We start from the raw sequence: 26,688 nt of genomic DNA on the forward strand, positions 1-26,688 counted from the left end.
TCAATTATGTGTTAGCCAACTCAAGCGACCATTATGTAGTCAGTAATAGGTATGACACAGCTCTGGACATCAGCAACACTGTAAGCAGGCAGGCACAGGCAACCTGCTTATACTGATTTTTCTGGTGTTAACATTCTTAAGCAGCATGGAAAACAGTAATCGTATGTCTTCCTCATTAAAGCCTTACAGTAGCACTCTACTAGATTTCTTTACCTCTGTTTTTTGTATTAATAACCATGCAGAATAACACTGTCTTGAGAAATGACAGCACAGCATCTTACAGGGAAAGGAAATATAGGATGCCACTGTAGGGATAAATTTCTAATTACCAGTGATTATTGTGAATATAACACTATTTTCCTGAACATTAAAGTCTCCATGGAGGGTAGGTACAGTTCAAAAAAAAAACTTGTCTTGAAGCTTTAAAATTGCATTGGTGTACATGATAATGTAAGAAAGTGCACGAAAGAAAAAAATTAAACATTGTTTAAAAAAAAAAACAGGGAAAGCCGCTGATCCTTAGGAAGGCACGAGGTTGACTATTCTGAAGCATTTAGGGAGTCCGATTCATTTTCAAAGCTGGTTACAATCATTAGCATAGCACACCCTTGTGAGGGAAGTGTATTATCATCTGTGGTTCATAAATGAAAAAGCTAGGGCACTGAATGATTAAGTCACTCGCCCAAGGAGAATGAGTCAACGTCGAGTCATAGTTGACCCGGCCTAACGACTCCTGACGGTCAATCCAGGGCTTAGTCAGCGGGGGCCGGAGTGGCTTCCCTGGCTGGCACCCGGACTTGGACTAGTTCCGATCACGTTAAAGCAGAACAGTGGAAGCGAGAGGACCCAACTTGCAAATGATTTTTACTTCCACGCAAGCCTTAGCCTTGAGGTCTTAATCTCAGGAGTTGGAACAGGAAACGCTGTCGGGTGCACTCCCCCTCCCCCAACCTGTGGCAAGTGGGTACTGTGGGCAGCCCCGCCACCCCTTTTGGCAGTGATGGCCATGAGTGACCACCAGCGTTAGCGGAGCCGGGGGACCGGGGAGGGTTGCCTGCTTAAACGATTCTCCATCGCCGCCTCTTTTTGAAACTAAGAGAAAATGGTGTGCAGTCAAAAGAAAATTAAATGAACACACAGGCAACTTGTTCTAGGACCTCAACTAAGCAAACGAAGCCTTATTGTGCGTGCTGAACCTACGGTTCCCAACCTTTCGGGAAAGATGGGAGGACAGGGCGACAAAGGGTACAGCAGGCATGCCTGGCAGTAAGTGCGACAGCAGCTATCCAGGCGGAAGAGCAGAGGACTGAAAACCACCCTCCAGAACGCGTGTGTCCGCCGCGCCGAGAACCGCGCACGGTACCCATCGACCACGTGACCAGTCCTTTTTTTTTTTAAACTTCTTTGCCTGAAAGAAAAAAAAAAACGAAAACGAGAGAGAAAGACAGGAGAAAGACTCCACTTCCCAGAAGCCTCTCGTTAAACACGCCGCCGCAGTCTTGCGCAGGCGCCGCCAGGGCCAAACGGACACGTCCGTCACGTGAACAGAAGCCGGCCAATGCGGTTTGAATCTCATTTTTTTCCTCTCACCCCCCCCTTCAGGAGCGGTTGTGCGATCAGATCGATCTAAGATGGCGACTGTGGAACCGGTGAGTATTGCTTTTGGCCCCCACCCCCACAGGCCCGCACGCTCCATCTCCCTTCGCACTCGGGGACCCCGCGGGACCGCGTTCCCGGTGCGCACGCTACCCCTTGCCGCCCCCTCCCCCTCTTCGTGGGCCTGACCTCCCCGCGGACAACTGGGGGCGCCCCGGAGGTTGGCCGCGACGGCGTGTAGAGCCCACGTTCTGCTGGGGGCCCGAGAGCTCGCGGAGAGGTGTGGGGGAGGGGCGGCGCCTCAGGCGGAGCCGCGAGGGGGTTCGAGGGTGGAGGGCGACCTGGGCCCTGGGCTAGGTGTGTGGGAATTGTGTCTTCGGGATAGGAGGGCGCTGGGTCGTCTCCGAGCTGGCGCCCGGATCCGCAGGGAGGGTGGGCGGCGAACCGGCCTGGAATGAGATGGAGGGAGCCTTGGGGCAGCCTTTCCGTGTCTCCCTCCCTCGCTTTAGCCCAGGGGCTCGGGTGCGGAGCGCGCGCCGGAACTCCTTAGACTGGTGGGCCAGGGAGCCGGTGGGCGCGCGTTGCCCTAGGGTGAGTTGGGCGGGAATGGTGCCGCGGCGTGCGCGGAGAAGCTTCGACCTCGCCTAGGGGAGCCGAGAGCGGCCAGCGCATGTTACGCCGGCGCGTCCAAGAGTCGCCGGGGTGGGCTGCAGGGGAGGCGAGAAGGGTTTGGAGTGGGAAGGAGAACCCCGTGTCACAGGGTAAAGCTCTGCGAGTAGGATGAAGGGTGGTGGTGGTGGTTAGCCGGGGGATCACATTGTCCTCGCTCCTCCATGCTGGAGGCTGGGCTGTCATGGAGGAGGGAATGGGGAGGAGCGAGGCCTACGGATAGCTGCTGCTGGTCTGGTTGCCGGCCGGACCTGCTGCATTTCACACGCGCCCGTCTCCCATTCATTCATCGTTTCCGCGCAGTGCTCACGCCTCAGAGAATGCGAGTGGGTGTAGATCCGTCTGTTCTTCCGAATCTGTCTTTTTCGTCTGGAAGGTTCCTCAGGCACAGATTATTGGAAATAGGAACTTAACTTTTAAAGTTACTTTTCCATTTGATTTTCTCTTTATCCGTTCTACTGGTTTCTCTCCCAGTTTGGGCACCATCTTAAACTTCTTTCAAGCAAGCTGATCCCAGAGCACCAAGTTGATTGATAACCGTCCAAAGGAGGGAGTATCTTTGTCATAGTTTGGGTTTGCCGGCAGTGGCTCACTGAAACTTCTAGGTCTGTGTTGCCGTTTCAGGAATGTTGCATTTAAGTGATATTTTAGAGGCATAATACATTAACCAGAAAACCTTTGATACCCTGGAACCAGTTCTGGACCTTGGTTGCCGGATATTTTCATATATCTTTAATGGTAGTTTGTGATTTTGATAATGGCTTCCCAATTTGCTTTGACTTTTTAAAGACTTTTATAACTATTAAAAAATTAGTTATGAAAAGGTCTATAGAATACAAAAATGCTTATTTTTCATTACATTGACTTAAACACTATCCTTACCTTGTTGCCAGAACTTAAGGCACATTTCCTGCTTGGTTACTTATTCTTTTATTGGTACCAGTGTTTATTTACATTCCTGGAAATTAGGTTGACTACAGAACTTTATTAAGTTGCTGATACAGTTAAATGATTTTTAGAACATAAATGTTAAATAGATAAAAGATAAATATGTAAAACTTGAACTTAAAACCCTTTTATGGGCTCTGATACTACTTCTGACTGGATCAACTCCTACCGACCGTACCAGCGTCAGTAAAAGCATTACAGCTGGTAATAAGGGCAAGGCTAAAAACTCTAAACAATAAAACAATGTAGTCTGTGAAGTTTCAGTAACATTTAGGGCCTGTGGGTTTTGCAGGCTATGCTGTTTTGTTTCAACAACATGGAACAAAACTAAAAAGTGTTGAAGGACTGTTTTGAGTCAGTAAATATTTATAGCTCCTGATACATTTAGGACCTTGTACCAAGTGTTCTTTAGGATACAGAGTTATACAAAATGTGATTCTATACCTTGTTCAGTGTAAATTTTAGGAACTTAATTTCCAGTGATCTGGTCAATGATGCAGTATAGCATTCCTTCTAGTGCTGACCCCAGGGAGATTTCAATGCTGCATTTAAATTTGGGGAGTAGGGAACCTAAAAACTTAGTGTGTGAAAGTCAAAAGCCAGATTGAAGCTATAATAGAGTGAGGATGCATGTAAAATAATCTTGTGTTTATTTTTAGTGAAAAATGCAAGTTTAAAGTACTTTTAATGCACCTTTGTCCACAGGTTAGTCATTTAGAATTCTTTTTGACAATTTTAAATAGTGGTATATATATATTTTTTAAGCAGCTGATTAGTATTTGCTGCAATTGAGGTATCCATGTAAAAGCCTACAAAAAGCATATTTGTTCATTGCTATTTCAGCTAGCTTGTGAGTTTCCTTATTTTTTGCTGAGCATAATCAGAAGCACCTAGAGTCATGGGTTTTTTCTGCTTGTCCCACCTTTGAAGGCATTCAGGGAATTTTTATTTATGGAAATTAAGTAAAATATCAGTCATTTTCAGTTTGATATTGTGCGCTTCTCAAGTGTGTGTGTATAAGATCATTTAGATTAAGAAATGGCTTACATGGAATCTAAAAAAATTATACAAGTGAACTTATTTACAAAACAGGAATAGATTCACAGACATAGAAAAAAAATTTATGGTTACCAAAGGGGAAAGGGAGGAGGAAGGGATAAATTAGGAGTTTGGGATTAACAGATACACACTGTATAAAATAGATAAACAACAGGGACCTACTATAGAGCACAGGGAGCTATATTAAGTATCTTATAATAACCTATAATGGAAAAGAATCTGAAAAAATATATATGTACATATATACACACGTGTGTGTGTGTGTGTGTGTATATATATATATAACTGAATTACTTTGCTAATACACCTGAAACTAACACAACATTGTAAATCAACTATACTTCCAAAAAAAACAAAAAACCCCACAACAAAATACACACAGACACATAAAAGAAGTGGCTTACAAATATTAAACTTGTTGACAAGCTTGATAGGTATACTAAAGGCAGCATTTTACCTCTTAACAGGTAATATGGCAAAGTTTTGAACATTGGGATAAACAATACTCTCCTATTCTATTGGCATTTAAATTGTGGTTAGGTCAAAATTAAACTTTGTGGGTAGATCAAAGTTAGACTTAATACCAGTTGGCGAAGGTGGCAGGCCATCTTACCTCCAGTGGGTCGTGGGTTTTGGCAGCTTTTATCTTCATTCTTCATTCTTCATTATTGGGGTTTTTTTGACTTGTTGTTCTTTTAAAGGTAAGAGATTTTGGTTTATTTAGTTAAACTGAAGGTATATAATTTTACTTGTTTTTACATTGTATCTCTTGAATTTTTTAAACTGTACATTAGTTTCATAAATGGAATCAACTTGGACAATCAGCTGATCTAATGTTTCCTTTTTTTATCCTTTAGAAACACGTTTTGTATTGCAAAGAGTTTATTAAAAGTAAATAAGTCTTAAATACGTGTTGACAAATATGTTGTTATATAATGCCATGTATTTTTGCTAACCAAAGACTATTGATTAACAAGCAGACCTTGCAAATTAATATGCATATTTTTGCTTTAAGAAAGAACCCAGGGGCTTCCCCGGTGGTGCAGTGGTTGAGAGTCCGCCTGCCGATGCAGGGGACGCAGGTTCGTGCCCCGGTCTGGGAGGATCCCACATGCCGCGGAGCGGCTGGGCCCGTGAGCCATGGCCGCTGGGCCTGAGCTTCCAGAGCCTGTGCTCCGCAGCGGGAGAGGCCACAAAAGTGAGAGGCCCACGTACTGCAAAAAAAAAAAAGAAAGAACCCAGTATATCAAAGTTCATTCATAAACCAAACAAATTTAGTTCCGGTGTTTATATTTTAGATTTCACTTTGTTTTTTACTCTGAATTAAAATTATGCCTAATTATTTGACTTAGAGAAGTCCAGTTTAGAAATAGACATAGTTTTACACACCAAAGTTGCAGAGAATAAAATGTTTAATGAATTATGTAACCTTAATCCAATTTGGACAGAAAATTCTATGCAAAATTTTTTTTAAAGTATTCTATTTAATTTATATAAGGTTAAGAATATAGGAGAAGTACCAGCAGTCCTGGATGTAACAAGCAACCTGTGAAGTACTTGTTCTAGCAATGGTAATTTCTTTTATTACTTCTCTGCTACTATTAGAAACTTCCTTGCTCCTCTGGTACCTCTGAGTTGCTCCATTTTTGTCATAGAGAGTTTTTTGAGAAGTGGAAACGAGCCAGAATTATAGTCTAATTTTAATATCTGTGTGACCTTGAAGATGGAAATTTCTAAGTCTGGCTGAAAAATGGGAATAAGATATAGTGGTTTTGATTTTCAAATGCACTATTCAGGGATGAAAATTTATCAGTTATGAAGAACTAGATAGAGGACTTCCCTGGTGGCGCAGTGGTTAAGAATCCGCCTGCCAATGCAGGGGACATGGGTTCGAGCCCTGGTCTGGAAAGATTCCACATGCCGCGAAGGAACTAAGCCTGTGCGCCACAACTGCTTAGCCTGCACTCTAGAGCCTGTGAGCCACAACTACTGAAGCCCACATGCCACGACTACTGAAGCCCGCGTGCCACGACTACTGAAGGCCGTGCACCTAGAGACCATGCTCTGCAACAAGAGAAGCCACCTCAATGAGACGCCAGTGCACCACAATGAAGAGTAGCCCCGCTCACAGCAGTGAAGACCCAACACAGCCAAAAATAAATAAATTTATTTTTAAAAAAAGAACTAGATAAAGTTAATATTCCATAGGTGTGCTGCATGTAGGTGTATCCATGCAAAGTTGTACTCACTTTTTCCTCTCTTTGCTAGGAGATTTACATAGCCGACTTTATCATTTCTTTGCCATTATTAAGAAATACAAGGCTTATGACCCATAACCCACAGATAGTCTTCCTGCTCCTTACTGTAAAAATCACTAGTGTTTCTTTAAAAGTTCCTGTACATGCCTGGAGAAAAAAGAAAGGATGGCTTTTGTCTCTTAAGTACTAAGTAGTCCCTTCTAGAACCTGAGAATGTGGTCAGAAAAATAAGATTGTTTTTCCCAGTTGGAACTTTTGATACATCTTCCATAGAAACAATAGGAAGCTGTAGTTTTGGCTTACTGTGTTCAGTAAGTTTCTATGGAATTATGACAAATTAGGACCCAGCATTGAATTTCCAGGGCTATAGATTTAGAGTTCTAAGCAACTGAATAAAAATGATATTTTAAACACAGTCTGTAACAGTGATTTTTAATGTAGGTGATTTTTATATCTTAATAATAGCTAACACAAAGCACTTACTGTATGTCAGGCACCTTACTAAGTGCTTTACATATATTTATTCATTTAATTTTTAACAGCAAATCGATGAGGTAGGTATTATTCTTATTTCACAGTTGAGGAAACCAAGGCACGGAGAGATTAAGTAACTTTGTGTGACTAACTTGCCCAAGATCACAGAGCTAATAAGTGGTGGGGTGGAGTTCAAACTAAAGCAACCATGTTCCAGAGTGTGTGTTCTTAACCATGACACTGTCTTTCCCATAGGCATTTAACGTGTGTTCCTTGTGTGACTTGGAAAGATTAATTTGATAAACTTAATAGATACTTTGCTACAGTTCTAAAAGTATGTGGACATTTATTTTTAGTTTCTGTTGTACTACAGTGTTGGCTAACTGATATCCAAAGTATAGAATCTTAAGAAAATATCACCAAGAAGAAAATATCACCTTGGTGTCTAAATTTGAGGACTAAACAAGTAGTTATCCTGGCCATACTGGTCCAGAACTTTGTGCGTTGATTTCTAAAGAAAGTGAATGGTCACTCTTCTTCTCCCCCTTTACATTTGGTTTCTGGACCTGTCAATTCATATGTTTTGCCAGTTAAAATATTTTGCTAGTGAAAACAGTGTAGTGAAATTGAAAAAAAATTTGCAAACGTGGAATTTACTCTCATCTACCTTTGTACTTTCAGTAATTTTGGTGAAAGGTCTGGCAAAGAGTCAAGCAGTTTTGAAAAAGTTTCAGTTGTAGTATGTTGCTACTCTTAAAAGCTAAATTATTTGGGGAATGTAGAAGTAATAAGACCATAAGATTTCTCTGAAACTCATGTCTTTGCAGTAATCTTTACTTTTATTTATTTTTATAAATTTATTTATTTTTGGCTGCATTGGGTCTTCGTTGCTGCGCGCAGTTTTTCTCTAGTTGCAGCGAGTGGGGCTACTCTTCCTTGTGGTGTGCAGACTTCTCATTGCGGTGGCTTCTCTTGCAGAGCACAGGCTCTAGGTGCGCAGGCTCAGTAGTTGTGGCTCGCGGGCTCTAGAACGCAGGTTCAGTAGTTGTGGCGCATAAGCTAAGTTGCTCTGCGTGTGAGATCTTCCAGGACCAGGGCTTGAACCTGTGTCCCCTGCATTGGCAGGCGGATTCTTAACCACTGCACCACCAGGGAAGCCCTGCAGTAATCTTTAAAGCTAAAATGTCTTCAGTTACATATTTTAAATGTGTTCATACAAAATGCTATACAGAAATTAGAAATTACAGAAATTTTTCTGTGCTCTGCTTATTACAGTGACAGTCAATAAGTTTTAGTATTTATGTGAACTGATATTAGTATTGCTATAAAAAATTCGGGATTTTACATGGGTCATCTTAGGGCAACAGCTTATGTAACCACAGTCTAATAACATAAAGTATTAACTAAAGTCAATATTTTAATAGAAAGATAAAATATCGTAATTTTTTGTAAATCTTAATATTGTGGGATAAATACTTTTTATAGGTGAGAAATTCATATTTCAAGTGATTTTTTTTTTTATTTTAAAGCTTTTTAAAATTAAATTAAAAAGTTTCTACCAAGGTCACATAGTTCCTAAGTGAGAGAGGTAGAACTCCAACCCAGGTCCTATCTTCAAGCTTTATTACTATACTTAAAAAAAAAAAACTAAAATTCAACCAAAACTAAAATGTCCAACTCTTTGCCTTCAGCAAAACTCTTACCTTATGGATAAAATTGATGCATAGGTCATCATTATACACAAATAAACATAAAATCATATCTGAAAGGATGTATCAGATGGTTTATGGGTGGTGGCATGATGAGATTAGGAGCGATACATTTTATTTTTTCTTTTAAACTGGTGTGACGTATTTTAAAATAATATTTAGTAAAATCTCTTTTGGGTTTTGGTTTATAGATAATGGTATTTTAGCTTTTTTTAATAGCTTTTTTCTTGAAGATGAGTAATAAATGCTCATGTTCCAAAATTCAGATGGATCCTTTTAGCTGTAAACAGCTGGAGCCTGTGACCTCATTTTCAGAATAATGTTTTTAAATTAAATAAAATACATAGGATTACAAAGGAAACTAATTATATTGAAGTTGAAGTACAGTAAGGATTAAGTGAGTTAACATGAAACATTAAGGGTGCTGCCTGGCACAGGCAAAGTCCTGTCTTACTGGTGTGAAAAACCTATCTCCTATCTATTTTCTCCAGTCACCTAGTTCTCCTCTCCAGAGCATCCAGTATTAACCAGTTTTTTTGAGGATTCTTCTTAAAAAAGGCTGTCCAAGAGAACTTCCTGTGATGATGGAAGTGTTCTATATTTGTGCTGACCAATACGGTAGCCACTAGCGGCACTATTGAGCACTTGAAATAAGACTAATCCAACTCAGGAGATGAATTTTAAACTTGTATTAATTGTATTTTTTAATTAATTGAAATTTAATTCCATATGTAGCTAGGGGATACCAAATTGGACAATGTGGCTGTAGAATCTAGACATATCCTGCTGTATACAAACACATGTTGTATTATAACTTTGTAAGGTACAACTGAATATGACAAAGACCAGTTTGGGCAAGTTATTTTTTAATTTTATTCTAGAAAATGTTTCTCTGTATTTTAGTTTTTAATTTTTTTCTCTCTGTATTTTAAACTTCCAAAGATAATTATTTGCTTTTGTATGGACAATTAAAATTGTCCTAAAATTACAATTGTCCTATGACCTTGTTTTGCTGTTTAAGAAAATGTGTGGGTGAGTAGCCCATTGTATACATTGTCCACAACTCAAATTTTGTACAAAAGAGTATACAGTGAAATCTTCTCAAGCTGATCCCATCCAGGTGGATCACTTCTAGGGGCAACCACCATGGTCAGTTCATATCTTTCTGTAGAGATTTGTGTTCATTTGGCCCCCCATCCATGGATTTCCGTCTGAGGATTCAACCAGCTGTGGATCAAATTTTGGAGAGCTGTCTGTACTATACCATGTTATATAAGGGACTTGAACATCTATAGATTTTGGTATCTGAGAGGATCCTAGAATCAGTCCCCCACAGATGTCGAGGGACAACTATATATACAAGCAAATATGATTTGCAGTTGACTCTTGAACAACATGGGTTTGAACTGCATGGCTCCACTTATACATACACGGATTTTTTTCACTTAATACATACTAAAGTACTATGTGATCTGCGGTTGTTTGAATCTGCAAATGTGGGACCTTGGATGAGGAGGGCTGGCTGTAAAGTTATGTGTGGATTTAAGACTGTGTAGAGGGTCAGTGCTCCTAACCCCTACGTTGTTCATGGGTCAGCTGTATATTCTTTCAAAAAAATAAATGGTAGCCAACTCTGTACACTATTCTGGCACATTGTGTTTTTCAGTTAGTAATATATTTTTTAGAGCATTACATGTAAGCACAAAGCTTTCACTTTTTTTCTGATGGTATGTATTACATGGTTTGGTCTTAAAACTTTTTTTTTTTTTAATTTTTTTTTTTTTTTTTTTTTTGCGGTACGCGGGCCTCTCACTGTGGCCTCTCCCGTTGTGGAGCACAGGCTCCGGACGCGCAGGCTCAGCGGCCATGGCTCACGGGCCCAGCCGCTCCGCGGCATGTGGGATCTTCCCGGACCGGGGCACGAACCCGTGTCCCCTGCATCGGCAGGCAGACTCTCAACCACTGCGCCACCAGGGAAGCCCTTAAAACATTTTTATTTCTATACTGATGAACATTTGCTAGGGTTCAATTAAGGCATATAAGTATATTCGAGTTTATAATCCTGTATAGATTGTAAAAGGGAATGTGATCGTTAATTTGGGGATAAATTATAGTACCGTTTGTGTTTATTGGTGTGGCTATGTGATCCATACCAGGTGAGCCAAGGACTAGGTGATAAATTGAACAATTAGAAAGATTGGTAACTACTATTATTATTTGAGAAAGGCAATAGAAAATTTACAGGTATGGAAGATTGTTAGCTATGCCCCCTAAAGAATCATACTTCCCTGTATCCATAACTTTGAGTAGTCTACAGCCCCCCCATCCCCACTGGGCTTAGCCATGTAACTTGCTTTGGAACCATTTGCTATTCCAGTACTGTGATGAATAACCCTTTACCTGTGTCATTCTACACATGGGGTAGTATATCTGTAAGGTGAATGTTTTGGCAACAAATTGAAAATTAAAAAACTACTGGTCAAATAAAACACTTCTGTGACTCTTGTTGTCCATCATGCTACAATTGTTTTTTGTTGATGTTGTTAGAGATACTCTCTTTTCTAATAGCAAGATGCTTTTATGTAGAAAAAATGTGAAATACATTTGTACGTAAGTTTTAGAGTAATAACCTGAAGACCCATGTACCCATCACATAAGACAACATCAGTACCTCAATTTTTTTTTCTTAATTTTTATTTATTTTTGGCTGTGTTGGGTCTTTGTTGCTGTGCACGGGCTTTCTCTAGTTGTGGGGAGCCCGGGCTACTCTTTGTTGCAGTGCATGGGCTTCTCATTGCGGTGGCTTCTCTTGTTGCGGAGCATGGGCTCTAGAGTGCAGGCTCAGTAGTTGTGGCACGCAGGCTCAGTAGTTGTGGCTCACGGGCTTAGTTGCTCTGCGGCATGTGGGATCTTCCCGGACCAGGGCTCGAACCCGTATCCCCTGCATTGGCAGGCAGATTCTTAACCACTGCGCCACCAGGGAAGCCCCAGGACCTCAATCTTACACTCTGATCACATTTTCATTTCTTTGCCTCCTTACCTACTCACTGTTCTGACTTTCATGTTAGTCATTCCCTTGAATTTTTTTTTTTTTACAGTATAATTATCTTTAGAGTTTAATCTCCAGTGTGTATATCTTTCAGCTAAGTATTTTAGTTTTGAAAAACTAAAAACTTAGATGATGTGTAGGGAAAGCACGGTATTGCTACTGTTACAGGTAGGTTCCTGAGATAAGCTAAACACCATTTCTGGGTTATAGTTTGGCTTCAGCTTCCTGGAATTTTTACTAGAGCCGATCTTGGGAAAACGAGTGGGCAAGATCATGAACATGTTCTGGGAAACAAAGGACTCTACAGTTATCTGCTGGGGCTGTGGTATGGGCCAGGCAGAGCCTTCAGTTAGGAGAGTGGTCTCTTCGAGTGAGCTGCTCTGTATCTTGTTTAAGAATAGGTTAATTCTGGTGTGAAATTCTGAGCTGTTCCAGGGAGCAGGGCACAGAAGAGGAAAAAGGAGCTTTGTTAACTATATATATATATATATATATTTTTTTTTTTTTTTTTTTTTTTTTTTTTTTTTTGCGGTACATGGGCCTCTCACTGTTGTGGCTTCTCCCGTTGCGGAGCACAGGCTCCGGACGCGCAGGCTCAGTGGCCACGGCTCACGGGCCCAGCCGCTCCACGGCATGTGGGATCTTCCCGGACCGGGGCACGAACCCACGTCCCCTGCATCGGCAGGCGGACTCTCAACCACTGCGCCACCAGGGAAGTCCATGTTAACATATTTTTAAGCTGAGTTACGGGTACATAAATGTTCAGGCCAGGGACTTCCCTGGTAGTGCAGTAGTTAAGAATCCGCCTGCCAGTGCAGGGGACACAGGTTTGAGCCCTGGTCTGGGAAGATCCCATATGCTGCGGAGCAACTAAGCCTGTGCGCCACAACTACTGAACCTGTGCTCTAGAGCCCCACGAGCCACAGCTACTGAGGCCCGTGTGCCTAGAGCCCATGCTCCGCAACAAGAGAAGCACCGCAATGAGGAGCCCGTGCACCACAACGAAGACTCAATGCAACCATAGGTAAATAAATTTTAAAAAATAATAAATTTACAATTTAAAAAATACCCAAAAAAAAAAAGTCCAGGCCAGACACATGGCAGTCGTTTTTTAATAAAAGGTACAATAGTAAGCCTCTTGGTCATAACAGCACATGAATGTAGCCTGAATCACATTGCTCCAGTCTAGACCGTTGGCTCTCTATATCTGGTGCACACCTGTCTTTTTTGGATCTCTTTTGACTGTGTTCCTTATTTGCTCTCATATGACTTCTGTGTTGCACTCCTCTGTTTGCTGTATCTCTTGTTTTCCTCTTATTTGGTTACTTGTTTCACTTTGGTGGATCACATCTTGCAGAACTTTTTTGAGAAAAGGTACATGAGGGTTATTAAAGATTTTTGAGACTATGCCTATTGAACAATATCATATCTGTAGTTTGGCTGGGTTTAGAATTCTTTTCTTCAGAATTTTGAAGTTCCATGGTCATCTTCTCTTGTAACTGTTAATAACTCAGGAATTATTCTGATGACTTTTTTTTTTTTTAATGTGACCAGTTCCCTTCTACTCACCAGAAATTTATAGAGTCTTTCCTTGTCCCCATTTCACAATGACATGCTCTAGTATGAGTGTTGTCATCTATTGTGCTGGGTACTTATTGGACTTTAATATAGCAACTCCTATCCATCACTTCTGAGAGATTTATTGGTGATTTTCCTCTCCCGTTTCTCTTTGAAACAGTTATTCAGATATTGAATCTACTGCAGTGGTTCGTTAGTGTCTTCGAGCTCTGATGCACTCTCACTCTCATTTAAATTTTGCTCTCATTTTCCATCTCTTTTTGTTTGGTTTTCTGGGAAATTTATTTTCCAACCTTTTCTGCCTCATAATTTTAATTTCCAGATATTCTCTCTCTCTGGTCTTCTGAATGTTCATTTTTATAGCTTCCTGTAATTGTGTGCATGCAAAATCTTAACATCCTTTTGAGGATATATATAGGTACATATTTTTAAAGGCATTTTCTATTCCCTGCCTGTCTGTTACCTCCAAATTGCTTCTTTTCTTTTTATTTTTGAACTCATGGCAGCAAGCCTAGGGACTTGGAGTAGGGGGAGGGGATGGAGGGATCTAGTTATTTCCCGAACAACTTTCCCTGGATTCTTTTTAATTTACTCCCTTCCTTCACTCCCAGTTCTGAAAGGTGCTGCCAGGAGACTTTAAGGTGTATATTGATTACTTAGCCCTTTCCATCTACATTCCAGTTCTTTTTTCTCTGCTCTTCCCATGGTTGTGGGCTTTTTTTTTTTTTTTTTTTTTTGGTAAATTACTATAGTTTTAGTAGGGTTTTGAGAGGGAACAGAATTAGAACCATTTATTTATTGAAACATTTGAGTGTCTATCATGTGCCATGCACTCTTGAGTGATTAACCCACCTCTCTCTTAACCTAAGAGTTACTGGATTACTGAATATAAAAGAAATAAAGAACTAACACTTATTACCACATTTTAAAAGTAACTTTTTGTTGCATTCTAGTGGTAGTTTTTTTAGTTTTTCTTTAGGCAAAAAACGCCAGGAATAATAAACCTAGCAAGTTCTTTGCAGCATTCATATACCCAAATGCCAGAGCCTTCAAGTGCCCAGGAATTATAAACCCTAACAGTTAGTTTGCAGGATTCATAAATAAAAGCGGTACAGCTCTGAGAACTACAGTGGAGGACTTTAATAAGTGAAGAATCACTTAATCACATAATTTGCTTTTGAAAGAGTTAATGTTGGAAAGATGTTAATTTTTCCTGAATTTTATGTGTAAATTCAGTATAAACTGAGTCAAAATGCCAAAATCTTTGCCAGTGGGGTGGGAAGCTACACTCTATTTTTATTCTTTCGAATTTTTAAATTTAATTTATTTTTTTATACAGCAGGTTCTTATTGGGAAGCTACACTTTATGCTGGGGTTCTCAAGCTGGCCTTAGGGCTGCTTTTGTGTGGCCTGCTAGCTAAGATTTTTTTTTTTTAATTTATTTTGGTTGCACTGGGTCATGGGCTTCCTCTAGTTGCGCCAGGTGGGGGCTACTCTTCGTTGCGGTGCGCACACTTCTCATTGTGGTGGCTTCTCTTGTTTCGGAGCACAGGCTCTAGGCGCGTGGGCTTCAGTCATTGTGGCACGCGGGTTCAGTAGTTGTGGTTCGCGGGCTCTAGAGCGCAGTCTTAGTAGTTGTGGTGCACAGGCTTAGTTGCACCACGGCATTTGGGATCTTCCCGGACCAGGGATCGAACCAGTGTCCCTGCATTGGCAGGTGGATTCTTAACCACTGTGCCACCAGGGATGTCCCAAGAATGGTTTTTATTTCAAAAAGTAAAACAAAACAATGAATAAGTGATAGAAGTTTACCAGCCTAAAATATTTACTCTCTGGCCCTTTAGAGAAAAAGTTTGCAAGTTTATTTGAAAGAATAAACAAATGAGAATTAGCAGTAAATTTTTGGAGGAGAAAAGGGGAATGGAGAATTTGCCCTACATGGAGAAAAAAACATTATTCAACAAAGGTAACTTATAAAAATGTGATATTGGTGCAAGTGGGGACTGACATCTTTGGAACAGACTGAACAGTCCAGGAGTAGAGTCTCTGTATCTTTGGGCTTCAGTATAATTTTGTTACAATAAATTTGGAACATTTAGCTCTGTATGAAGAAAAAATAATCTGCAATCCCAACAACATGTTCTCTGGTTAATATTTTGCTTTACTTGTTTGTGGATTCTTTTTTCTCACCATGTCTCTCTTTGTGTCTATTTCTTTTCCTTTGACTTTTTTAGAGCCATTTTAGGTTCACTACAAAATAGAAAGGAGGGTACATACCTCCTGCCCCAACATCCACAGTGTCCCCCACAATCAACATTCCACATCAGAGGGGTACATTTGTTACGCTGGATGAACCTACATTGACATGTCATTATCACCCGAAGTCTGTACATTACATCACGACTCACTCTTGGTGTTGTATATTCTGTAGGTTTGGACACATGTGGAATAACACAGTTAGCATTATAGGTTTCATACAGAGTACTTTCACTGCCTAAAAATCTTCTGTCTGTTCATCCCTCTTCCTCCCTAACCCCCAGCAAGCACTAATCTTTTTGCTGTCCCTGTAGTTTTGTCTTTTCCAGAAATATAGTTCTTATCATACAGTTATCATACAGTCTATAGTTTTTTTTTAATATTTTATTTTTTATATATTTATTTTATTTTTCTATATATTTCTTTGGCTGTGTTGGGTCTTCGTTGCTGCCTGCGGGCTTTCTCTAGTTGTGGCGAGCGGGGGCTACTCTTCGTTGTGGTGCGCGGGCCTCTCATTGTGTTGGCTTCCCTTGTTGCAGAGCACAGGCTCTAGGCACGCGGGCTTCAGTAGTTGTGGCACGTGGACTCAGTAGTTGTGGTTCACAGGCTCTAGAGCGCAGGCTCAGTAGTTGTGGTGCACAGGCTTAGTTGCTCTGTGGCATGTGGGATCTTCCCGGAGCAGGGCTCAAACCTGTGTCCCCTGCATTAGCAGGTGGATTCTTAACCGCTGCGCCACCAGGGAAACCCAGTAGATAGTCTCTTAAGCCTCCTTTCATTTAGTAATATGCATTTAAGATTCCTCCATGTCTTTTCACAGCTTGTTAGCTTATTTCTTAGTGCAGAATAATATTGCATTGTCTGGATGTACCACGTTTATTTGGGACTGGTTAAATTAAAAATAAAGTGCCCTCCCCCACAAAAGTAAAGTTCTCATTATTCAGTCCTGACACCTTTTTTCTACTTTTATGTTAACATTTTAAAATGATTTTCCAAACATCACTTCTAGTGCCTATATTATAAACACCATGATTTATCTGTTACCTTTTGGTCGTATTTTTTAATATATATATTGCCTCTAGTTTTCCTTCCTGATATAAAATATATAAAGCTTTTATTGTCCTGACAGTTCCTTTGAAGAAATCTCTTAAAAGTATAACTGGGTTAAAGAATATAGAAGTTTTTATATTTGGAAGTTTGGATGGTTCATTAACTTAAGTGAAAGGATATAGTCATACTCTATAAACCTGGGGACATTTGAAACAGTGTAGTACCTGGTTTTCTAATTTTTAAAGAAATATTGGTGGATTTCTTTTTTTTTTTTTTTTTTTTTTTTTGGGGTACGTGGGCCTCTCACTGTTGTGGTCTCTCCCATGGCGGAGCACAGGCTCCGGACGCGCGGGCTTAGCGGCCATGGCTTACGGGCCCAGCCGCTCTGCGGCATGTGGGATCTTCCCGGACCGGGGCACGAACCCGTGTCCCCAGCATCGGCAGGCGGACTCTCAACCACTGCGCCACCAGGGAAGCCCAGTTGATTTCTTTTGAAAAATGGTTTAAATACTTGGAGAATAAAAGGATAAATCTAATTTTCTTATTAAACCATAGTTTACATTGAAATTTTAACTTTTAACATTACAGAACTTTAAAAAAACTAACACATGGAATTTAAAAAGAATTAAACTGCTTATTTGTTTAGCTGACATGTTAAAATTGACTTTAAAAAATATTTATTTTTTTAATTGATTGCGCCGGGTCTTAGTTGTGGCAGGCGGGCTCCTTAGTTGTGGCATGCGAACTCTTAGTTGCAGCATGCATGTGGGATCTAGTTCCCTGACCAGGGATTGAACCTGGGCCCCCTGCATTGGGAGCGTGGAGTCTTAACCACTGTGCCACCAGGGAAGTCCCTAAAATTGATTTTTTTAAACAAATATTTAACCAGTATCATTAAATTTTAGTTATGCTTTTCAAAGTTTTAAAAGGAATAAACTTTAAAAGAAGCAGCAGTTAAATTCTTTAAAATGTTTGCCTTTCAAATTGTAATTATAAATCTTTAAAGAATGAATGAAATAGAAATCATCATGTTACGGGAACCAATATAATTTTGTGCAATGTAAATGTTTGTCCTAACATCATTTTAATGTTATTTTGAAGCACTAATTTTTACTTTTGTATAATGTTCAACTTATATAAATTTCTCCTTAGTTATTTAAAAAATGTGAATCTTCTGGTAGCCTTTGGTTTAAGTAGTATTGACATTTAAATTTTATTGTTAATCTCATCATTCTTGATCATACATGTTTGTTATTTCTTATGTCTCTGTCACACTTCCTGAATTTGTAGTCTTGCCCTAAGCTACATTAAGATGTGCAGAGTAATTTGGTTGACAGATATTAGTGTTCCTTTAGGAATTAGTTTATTTTAAATGTAACAAGATGCCTACAAGTCTTTCTAGTTTTAAAATTATATTCTAGAAGATAAGAAATTCAAATGTGAGCTATAGGAATTTTTTTATTAGTAGAATGTGGTTAAGTGTAATTTGCTGACTATCCAGAAATACAAACTTTTAGCTGTAGCATAGCAAATTTAACTCTGTTCACTTAAAAGTCTAGGGCTAGTCATCAGTTTTAGTCAGATAATTACATTATTATTACTTAAATAATTAATTGAACAGCTATTAAATTTTGTCGTAATTTTTAGACACAACACAATTTGTGCAGATGGTCAAAGCTCTTCCCTCTGTACCTCAGCTTTCAATATTATTGTTTAGGTGTCATATTATATTAGTAAAAAGGAATGTTAAAAGGTACTGTCTTGAATCAGAATTGATATATGGGATCTCACAGTCCTTTACATGAAAAATAAATTCTCCATTTGAGCAGTGTTCTAAACTTAAAAGGTTTGTATTTTGCTGAATCTACATATGTTGTTTATCTACTTCGACTTTTTAGTTTATGGCACAAAGGTCACCAATTTGATCCTTTATTACAGACAAGGAAGAAGACCTGCAAAATCCACAGCTGCACTTTTCCTGATGAGTGATGCCAGATTAGCTGGTATTCCTTTACTATAGGTATATTTGAAAACTGACACTGAAAACAGTTGGTTTAATTATTTGTGATAATTTTCACTGTTTACACCAGATTTTTTTTCATTCCTTACAAGGCAGGTGGTGAGGCTTTATTTGTTTTTGTGTACTAGTTAATTAATTATACTAATTTACATATGGGAGAGTGCTGGGGGAAATGTATCTTTACTAAAAAGAGACCTGGGAACTGAATGTTTGGATACTAAAAGGAAGAGTAAAGTATCCTGAAGTCTATTTACATATGTTGTATTAAAAAATAATCTTCTTAGAGTTAATTATTTGTATCCATAAAAGGTAGCTTTTATATATGCTTACCTATATTTCTAAGATATTTTGATCACATAGGCATTTAGTACACTGTCTTGCATAATATAAAATCAGTATAATCAATCATTGGTGTTTACTTGCTTTTTCCCCTAGTAGTGGGATTGTGTGTGTGTGTGTGTGTGTTTGTGTGTGTGTGTTTGAAGAGTGAAGTGTACCATTCATGCCTTTCTTCTAATTTATTGGCAATGGCATGCACTTGGAAGATAGTGAAAGTGTTGAGCCTGAGGCTGTGGTACAAAGCATAGTACATACTGTAGGGTTATGCTGCCTGGAAAGAGTACCTTGGTAACAATATACAATTTATTATCCAATTTTGGGCACTTGTGAGAGTGAACCAGGGTTTTAGTAATAATAATTATGCTGAAACGACAAACAGGTAAAATTTGGACACATAGTATCCCTAGCTATGAATCTTGACAGTCCTGCAATAAAATGTAGAATATAGATAAGACTTGTTAACTTCCCAGGGCTTAAATTTGAGGAGTGGAGAGAGTAGTAGTTTCACAGTATTGTGAAGATTGAATATACTGAATAACATATATAAAAATATGCAGCCCGTTGCTTGTTAGTAACTGCTTAGTAAATGTTACCTATCAAGTAAAAACTCATAGTTTGGTAGAAGTGTGAGGATTGGTGTTAACCACTTTAAAAACCATAAAACACTACCATCTTTTCCTGTTCTTACTTTGCTCACCCTTCTGTTCATTATTTCATATCTTTATTTAATGCCTTCAGTTTACTGAAATGTTGGGTTAGTAACTGGTAGAGATAATTGTAGCTGCCTTGGCCATAATAGCATTTACATTTTTATTAAAGCCACAAATGGTCTTTGCCATTCAGCTAAAAAATAGTGAAGCAAGGAAGGGGAAATATAAGGAAGTGCTACTGGAGATGGGTTACCAATAATATTGTTATCTGTTATTTGGTACTATGGTGTTTTGCCCCACCAAACCATATATCTGTGAATGGCAGAGTTGGGATTACAACCTGGGTAACATGGCTCCAGAGTGTGTAATCTAAACCAGTGTCTCTCATACTTTGGTAGAAAACTAGTTTGTTTTGTTTTTAAACAATTTCCAATCTAATGTTTTGTAAAATGATAACAATAGGATAAAGAGATGAAAAAAGGCATACAAAATGTAAGCCTGAATTTTATATTATTAGTTTGAACAGACATAAATATACTGTCAAATTACCATAAAATTTCTAAATGTTTACTTTCCATTTCTATACTTAACTTGGTTGTAGACTAGAACCTGCAGAAGGTCTGATTTTGAGTGCTTTAAACCATTTTTAGTGCCAGGGAACTATTGATATTTGTGTACTTTTTTGTTTTTGGCTGTGCCGTGCAGCTTGCCAGATCTCAGTTCCCCAACCAGGGATTGAACCCGGGTCAAGGCAGTGAAAGCCCAGAATCTTAACCACTAGGCCACCAGGGAGCTCCCAGTATTTGTGCATTTCAAATGAAGCCTTAGGTGATTGGTTGTCATGAGGGGAAGGCTCCTTATATTTCTACAAGAGATAGTTTGTGTGTTAGGGCCAAGGGTTGCTAAGAAATGTTGAATGTTCATAGCCATGGAAAAAGTGCACCTTGGTTTTGGAATTTAAGCAGTATAGATTTGAACATGGCTAGAAGGAATCTAAATTTTGTAGTCAGATTAGAGAAAACCCCACAGAACTGATGCTACGTCCGGGAAATATCTAGCTTTATACTCTTAAGATTGTACCACATGGTTAATAATTGTGACTGACACATTTGCTGATTTTTGCAGAATGCAGTAAAACTGCTTGAAACTTTTTGCAGCTAATTGTTAGACTTGTCCCACCCTTGCTCGACTTTATTTCTTCCCCTTCAACTTTACTTTCTTCTATTGGTGTGACAGCTCCTTAGCCCTGGGACCACGAAATTACACTGTACATTAAAAATTTTTTTTTAATTGAGATTCAGTTTATTTACAGCGTTGTGTTAGATTCTGGTGTACAGCACAGTGATTCAGTTTAATATATGTATGTATGTACTTCTCCATACTCTTCCATTATAGATTATTACAAGATATTAAATATAGTTCCCTGTGCTATACAGTAGGACCTTGTTGTTTATCTGTTTTATGTCTGGTAGTGTGTATTTGCTAATCGCAAGCTCTTAATTTATTGTCCCCCTCCATACAATTTTATTTGAATCTCATAAACTCAGCAAATCCAAAACCAGGTTTAATAACTTGTACTTAAACTGGTTGTCTCTTCTATTCCCTTACTTGTTATTTGTATTTAATCACTTTGACCTGTTAATTAGTGGCTTCCATTGCTTACATGTGGAAAGATACAGTTTTAGCCTGACCTTTGAGGCCTTTTACAGTCTTGCTCCAGCCTACCATTCTAGCTGTATCTTTGGTTTCATGGACCCTCACTTTCAGACTCCCTGGTTCATTACTGTCTTCTTGGTAAACACTGTACCATCTCATGGCTTTACTCGCCATTCTACCCCCTTGAAAAACAGTGGTTTTTCACTTGCAGATTGTTTCTTAGGTTAAAATTGTATTTGATTACTTTGAAAGTAGTCATAGTCTTTTTTTTTAATTAATATTTTTCTCAATTCACTTTTTCAAAAAATATATTTATTTGTTTATTTTTGGCTGCGTTGGATCTTCATTGCTGTGCGCAGGCTTTCTCTAGTTGTGGCAAGTGGGGGCCTATTCTTTGTTGCGGTGTGCGGGCTTCTCCTTGTGGTGGCTTGAGAGTAGCCATAGTCTTTTAAAGTAGCATTTCCTGGTTTGGGTAATTTTCGAACCTAGAAGTATTGATAAAACATGGATATTTAAAAAGTAATTTCCAAAGAAAATTGCTTATGGGGGAGACCACCAAGCTGAGAGAGTAGGTAGAGGGATGTTGTGGGACTTTCCAGTAGAGAATTTTGTTTTTAAAATGGATGTAGGGAATTCCCTGGCGGTCCAGTGGTTAGGACTCTGCGATTTCACTGTGGAGGGCAGTGGTTCAATCCCTGGTCGGGGACTGAAATCCCGCAAGTCGCCTGGCGTGGCCAAAACAAAAAACAAAAAACTGAGTGTAAATTTAAAACTATTTTACTGTCTGCTCTGTAGGAAGCAACCATAAAAATGACAAGTTTGTAAAAAGTTCCCATGTAATGTGATAACCTTGTTTATTGCTTCTTTGATGATCTCATATAATTAAAAAATATCTAATTAAATCCATTTTAAACATATCCCGTGAAAACACCTGTTAAGGGTTTTTAGGGAGAATTTTGTGAAGTTGGTGCTACAAATATCCCATAGTACTCCTCTTCCGACCTGTTTTTTGGTGATCCTAAGTCTTAGATACCTAACTAGTTAATAGCCTTACAAAGAATTTTAAGAGGAGATATAATTTCAAAATACTTTAATTTTATTTTTAAAGTCAATTTATATTAAAAGTACTTAGCAGGGCTTCCCTCGTGACACAGTGGTTAAGAATCCTCCTGTCAGTGCAGGGGACACTGGTTTGAGCCTGGTCTGGGAAGATCCCACGTGCTGCGGAGCAACTAAGCCCATGTGTCACAACTGCTGAGCCTGTGCTCTAGAGCCCACAAGCCACAACTACTGAGCCTGTTTGCTACAACTACTGAAGCCCACACACCTAGAGCCCGTACTCTGCAACAAGAGAAGCCCACTTGCTGCAACAAAGAGTAGCCCCCGCTCGCCGCAACTAGAGAAAGCCTGCGTGCAGCAACGAAGACTCGATGCAGCCAAAAATAAATATTTAGCAAATTAAGACAAATAATGAATAATTTGAACATCTATTATAGTTAATTGATGTTTATGCTTAACTCGGGATTGACCTGAAAGTTTTGTTTTTTTGCCACACCGAGCGGTTTGCGGGACTTTAGCTCCCGGACCAGGGATTGAACCCAGGCCATAGCAATAAACGTGCCAAGTCCTAACCACTAGACTGTCAGAGAATTCTCCTTTCTAGGGTTCTTTTAAAAATGTATTTCATCATTCTTATTTGGCATATGTCCATAATTATAAGTCATTTTTGATCAAAGAATTTTATTTAATTGTTTGTTTGGCTAAACCAGGTCTTAGTTGTGGCACACAGGATCTTTGATGTGGCGTGAGGGATCTTTCGTTGTGGCATGCGAGATCTAGTTCCTTGACTAGGGATTGAACCCAGGCCCCCTGCGTTGGGAGCACGGAGTCTTATCCACTGGACCACCAGGGAAGTCCCTGATCGAATAATTTAATATAGCACGGCCATCATTCTGGATATTACTTCTCATTGTATATACTACCATGGATTCAAAAGGTATAGGGGGACTTCCCTGGTGGCGCAGTGGTTGAGAGTCCGCCTGCCGATGCAGGGGACGCGGGTTCATGACCCGGTCCGGGAAGATCCCACATGCCACGGAGCGGCTGGGCCCGTGAGCCATGACCGCTGAGCCTGCGCATCCGGAGCCTGTGCTCTGCAACGGGAGAGGCCACAACAGCGAGAGGCCCACGTACCACAAAAAAAAAAAAAAAAAAAAAAAAAAAGTATAGGGGATTGGAATTTCCCCATAGAATAGACCACCCCCATAGAATTAATCTGAAAGTTTAAAATAACATCCTACATGGCCATTACTTTTGTTTTGCTTTATCTAAGTTGAAAATAAGAAAAAAAGCATCCTGATTATTTCAAAGTTAAGAGATTTTAAACAAAAAAATAAAACAAGTTGAAAGAAATGACAGGAAATGATTTTATAATAAGGCATGTCTGAGTAGTCTCAAACAAAAATAATGTTTTCCTTTGCAGTAATTTGCAACATAATTGCAGACTCAAGAAGTTTACAGAGTGGCAGACTTCTCAGGTTGTGCAGTGGTTAAGAATCCAGTGGTTAAGAATCTGCCTGTCAATGCAGGGAACATGGGTTCGAGCCCTGGTTTGGGAAGATCCCACATGCCGCGGAGCAACTAGGTCCGTGCACCACAACTACTGAGCCTGTGCTCTAGAGCCCACAAGCCACAACTGCTGAGCCCATGTACCACAACTACTGAAGCCCATGTGCCTAGAGCTCATGCTCTGCAACAAGAGAAGCCACCGCAAAGAGAAGCCTGCGCACCGCAATGAAGAGTAGCACCCCGCTCACGGCAACTAGAGAAAAGTCCATGCGCAGCAGCGAAGACCCAACACAGCCAAAAATAAAATATAAATAATTTTTTTAAAAAAGTTTACAGGGTGCGGACTTCTCTAGCAGTCCAGTGGTTAAGACTTCGCCTCCCAATGCAGGGGGTGCGGGTTCAATCCCTGGTTGGGGAGCTAAAATCCCACATGCCCCAGGGCAACTAAGCCCACATGCCACAGCTAGAGAGAAGCCCGCACAGTGCAACGAAAGATCCTGCGTGCTGCAACTAAGACTCAGTGCAGCCAAAAAATAAATATTAAAGAGTACATGCATTAAAAAAATTTCTATTGATTATGAATGGATTGTTGTGATAAGTATATGACCATAGCAAAGTACGACCTGAGAAAATTTGTGTTGAGAAAATATGCCCTTTTAAATACATGATTTTTAATATTAATGTTTTCATAAGTAATTTCCATCATGAAAATGATTCTGAATCTTACTAGATTTGGTCTGTGCCATGTGAATGAGTATTTTTGTAGAGTATTTGAGTATTTTTTATTCTGTCACGGAAACAATTGGCTATTAATCACTTTTGCTTTATTAAGAGGAATTAAATTCAAATAAGTTTAAAAATTTAAACATCTATTAAACTGTAGATAATAATTTAAAAGGCCAAAAAAGATGGGAATTCCTGGCAGTCCAGTGGTTAGGACTCTGCGCATGCCACTGCAGGGGGCACAGGTTCAATTCCTGGTTAGGGAACTAAGATCCCGCATGCCTCACGGTGTGGCCAAGGGAAAAAAAAAATCTAAAAAAGAAACATCAATACTACACTTACATTAAAAAAGGGTTTCAAATACTGAAAAGATTGTTTATGGTTAATAAACATTGTTTTCAGTGTTCTAGAGCATTTGTCTTAATCTAGTACGTTTATATAATATTAAAAGCAAACACTAAGTTTTTAAACTAGTATACTTACTCATACATCTACACAATCATTTAAAGATAGTAGCTATATTTATTTTAGTTACAGGAAAACCCCCAAATTATATATTATTAATATAAAGGCTAATATTTCAGCTAATGTAGAATGTAAAATTCAAAGGAACACTTTTTAAGGAAGTGAACATATTTTTTTCTGAGTTATTACCTGCTTTTAGTTCTTATATATCTAGAGACTTTTGATACCATCTAAGCTTTCCACCATTCTCCTAATGGTGAAAAGAGTAGAATAAGAGAAAAGAAAGGAAAGTACTAAAGGAGTTAGGAAGTGACATTTTGTACCCTATGAAACTTGTAATTACTCATACTGTGATTGTCTTTTACATGCTGCTGAGGTAAAAAGTGTAAATATGTGCTGTGAAAGTATGGTTTGTAATGAGGATTGTGAACTTATGAATATGTTTTACTTATCATTTGTCTTTTTTTTTAAAAGATGGTAGCCAGTTCTTTTAAATTTTATTTATTTACTCTTTGGCTGCGTTGGGTTTTTGTTGCTGCGCGCGGGCTTTTTCTGGTTGTGGTGAGCAGGGACTACTCTTCGTTGCAGTGCACGGGCTTCTCACTGCAGTGGCTTCTCTTGTTGCAGAGCATGGGCTCTAGGTGCGCAGGCTTCAGTAGTTGTGGCTCGCAGGCTGTAGAGCTCAGGCTCAGCAGTTGTGGCACACGGGCCTAGTTGCTTCGCGGCATGTGGGATCTTCCCGGACCAGGACTCGAACCTGTGTGGCCTGCATTGGCAGACAGATTCTTAACCACTGTGCCACCAGGGAAGCCCTGTCTTTTAATTTAGGTAAATAAGAGAATTTGCATTATTTCTTAAGTTTGGGAGGAAGAGTATCTTTTTTCTTTTTTGAGCACCTCACGAGGCATGTGGGATCCCAGTTCCCCGACCAGGGATCAAACCCGTGTCCTCTGCAGTGGAAGCTCAGAGTCCCAACCACTGAACCGCCAGGGATGTCCCAGGAAGAGTATCTTTTATTCACACATCCAACCTCACAAATCCATATATACCCAGTCCTTTGGTAGGACCGTCATTATTATGTTAAACTACACAAGGCATCATTATTATTATTCCTTTAAACTGTTAATAGTTTTTCATATGTTTACCCATACATTTACCTTTTCCAGTGCTTTTCATTCTTTTTTGCACTTCCATTCTCTTGTCTGGGAACTTTTCCCTCTAGCCTGAAACTTTCCTTTGGTGTTCCTCTTACTTTGGACCTTGGGTGTGAGAGTGTGTTTGTGTAGTGTCTGTGTGAGTCTGACTTGACTTCTCTATTTCTGAAGGATATTTTTCCTAGGCACTGAATTCTTTTTTAAAATATTTATTTATTTATTTGGCTGTGCCAGGTCTTAGTTGTGGCATGTGGGATCTTTGTTGTGGCGGGTGGGATCCTTAGTTGCAGCATTCGAACTCTTTTTTTTTCTTTTTTTTTTAGAGAAAGTGAACAGTTTTATTTACGACACTATTTATAGTCACCTTTCAGCATCTCAATATTCTAAGATAGTATATAATGATTTACATAATTTCTCTCTATGACATCATAATTTGCTTCAAAAATCTTGCTTCCAGAAGAAAATTCTTA

General features: G+C 39.4%; 1 protein-coding gene across 3 annotated transcripts in view; it reads left to right on the plus strand.

The window, feature by feature from the left end:
• The window catches only part of EIF4E (eukaryotic translation initiation factor 4E), a 113,075-nt gene that overhangs the window by 63,105 nt on the left and 23,282 nt on the right, over positions 1–26,688 (plus strand). The window contains exons 1-2 of one of the 3 annotated variants that reach the window (XM_073805575.1): positions 364–385; positions 1,603–1,649. In XM_073805575.1, coding sequence (XP_073661676.1) covers positions 379–385; positions 1,603–1,649 — 54 coding nt within the window. In that variant the 5' untranslated portion in view covers positions 364–378. Of the gene's footprint in view, positions 1–363; positions 386–1,602; positions 1,650–5,824; positions 5,844–26,688 lie in introns of those variants that run through there. The other 2 variants (XM_019926448.3, XM_019926449.3) reach the window with 2 other exon arrangements.

The sequence above is a fragment of the Tursiops truncatus genome, chromosome 5 (assembly GCF_011762595.2).
Source record: "Tursiops truncatus isolate mTurTru1 chromosome 5, mTurTru1.mat.Y, whole genome shotgun sequence".
NCBI lineage: Eukaryota > Metazoa > Chordata > Mammalia > Artiodactyla > Delphinidae > Tursiops > Tursiops truncatus.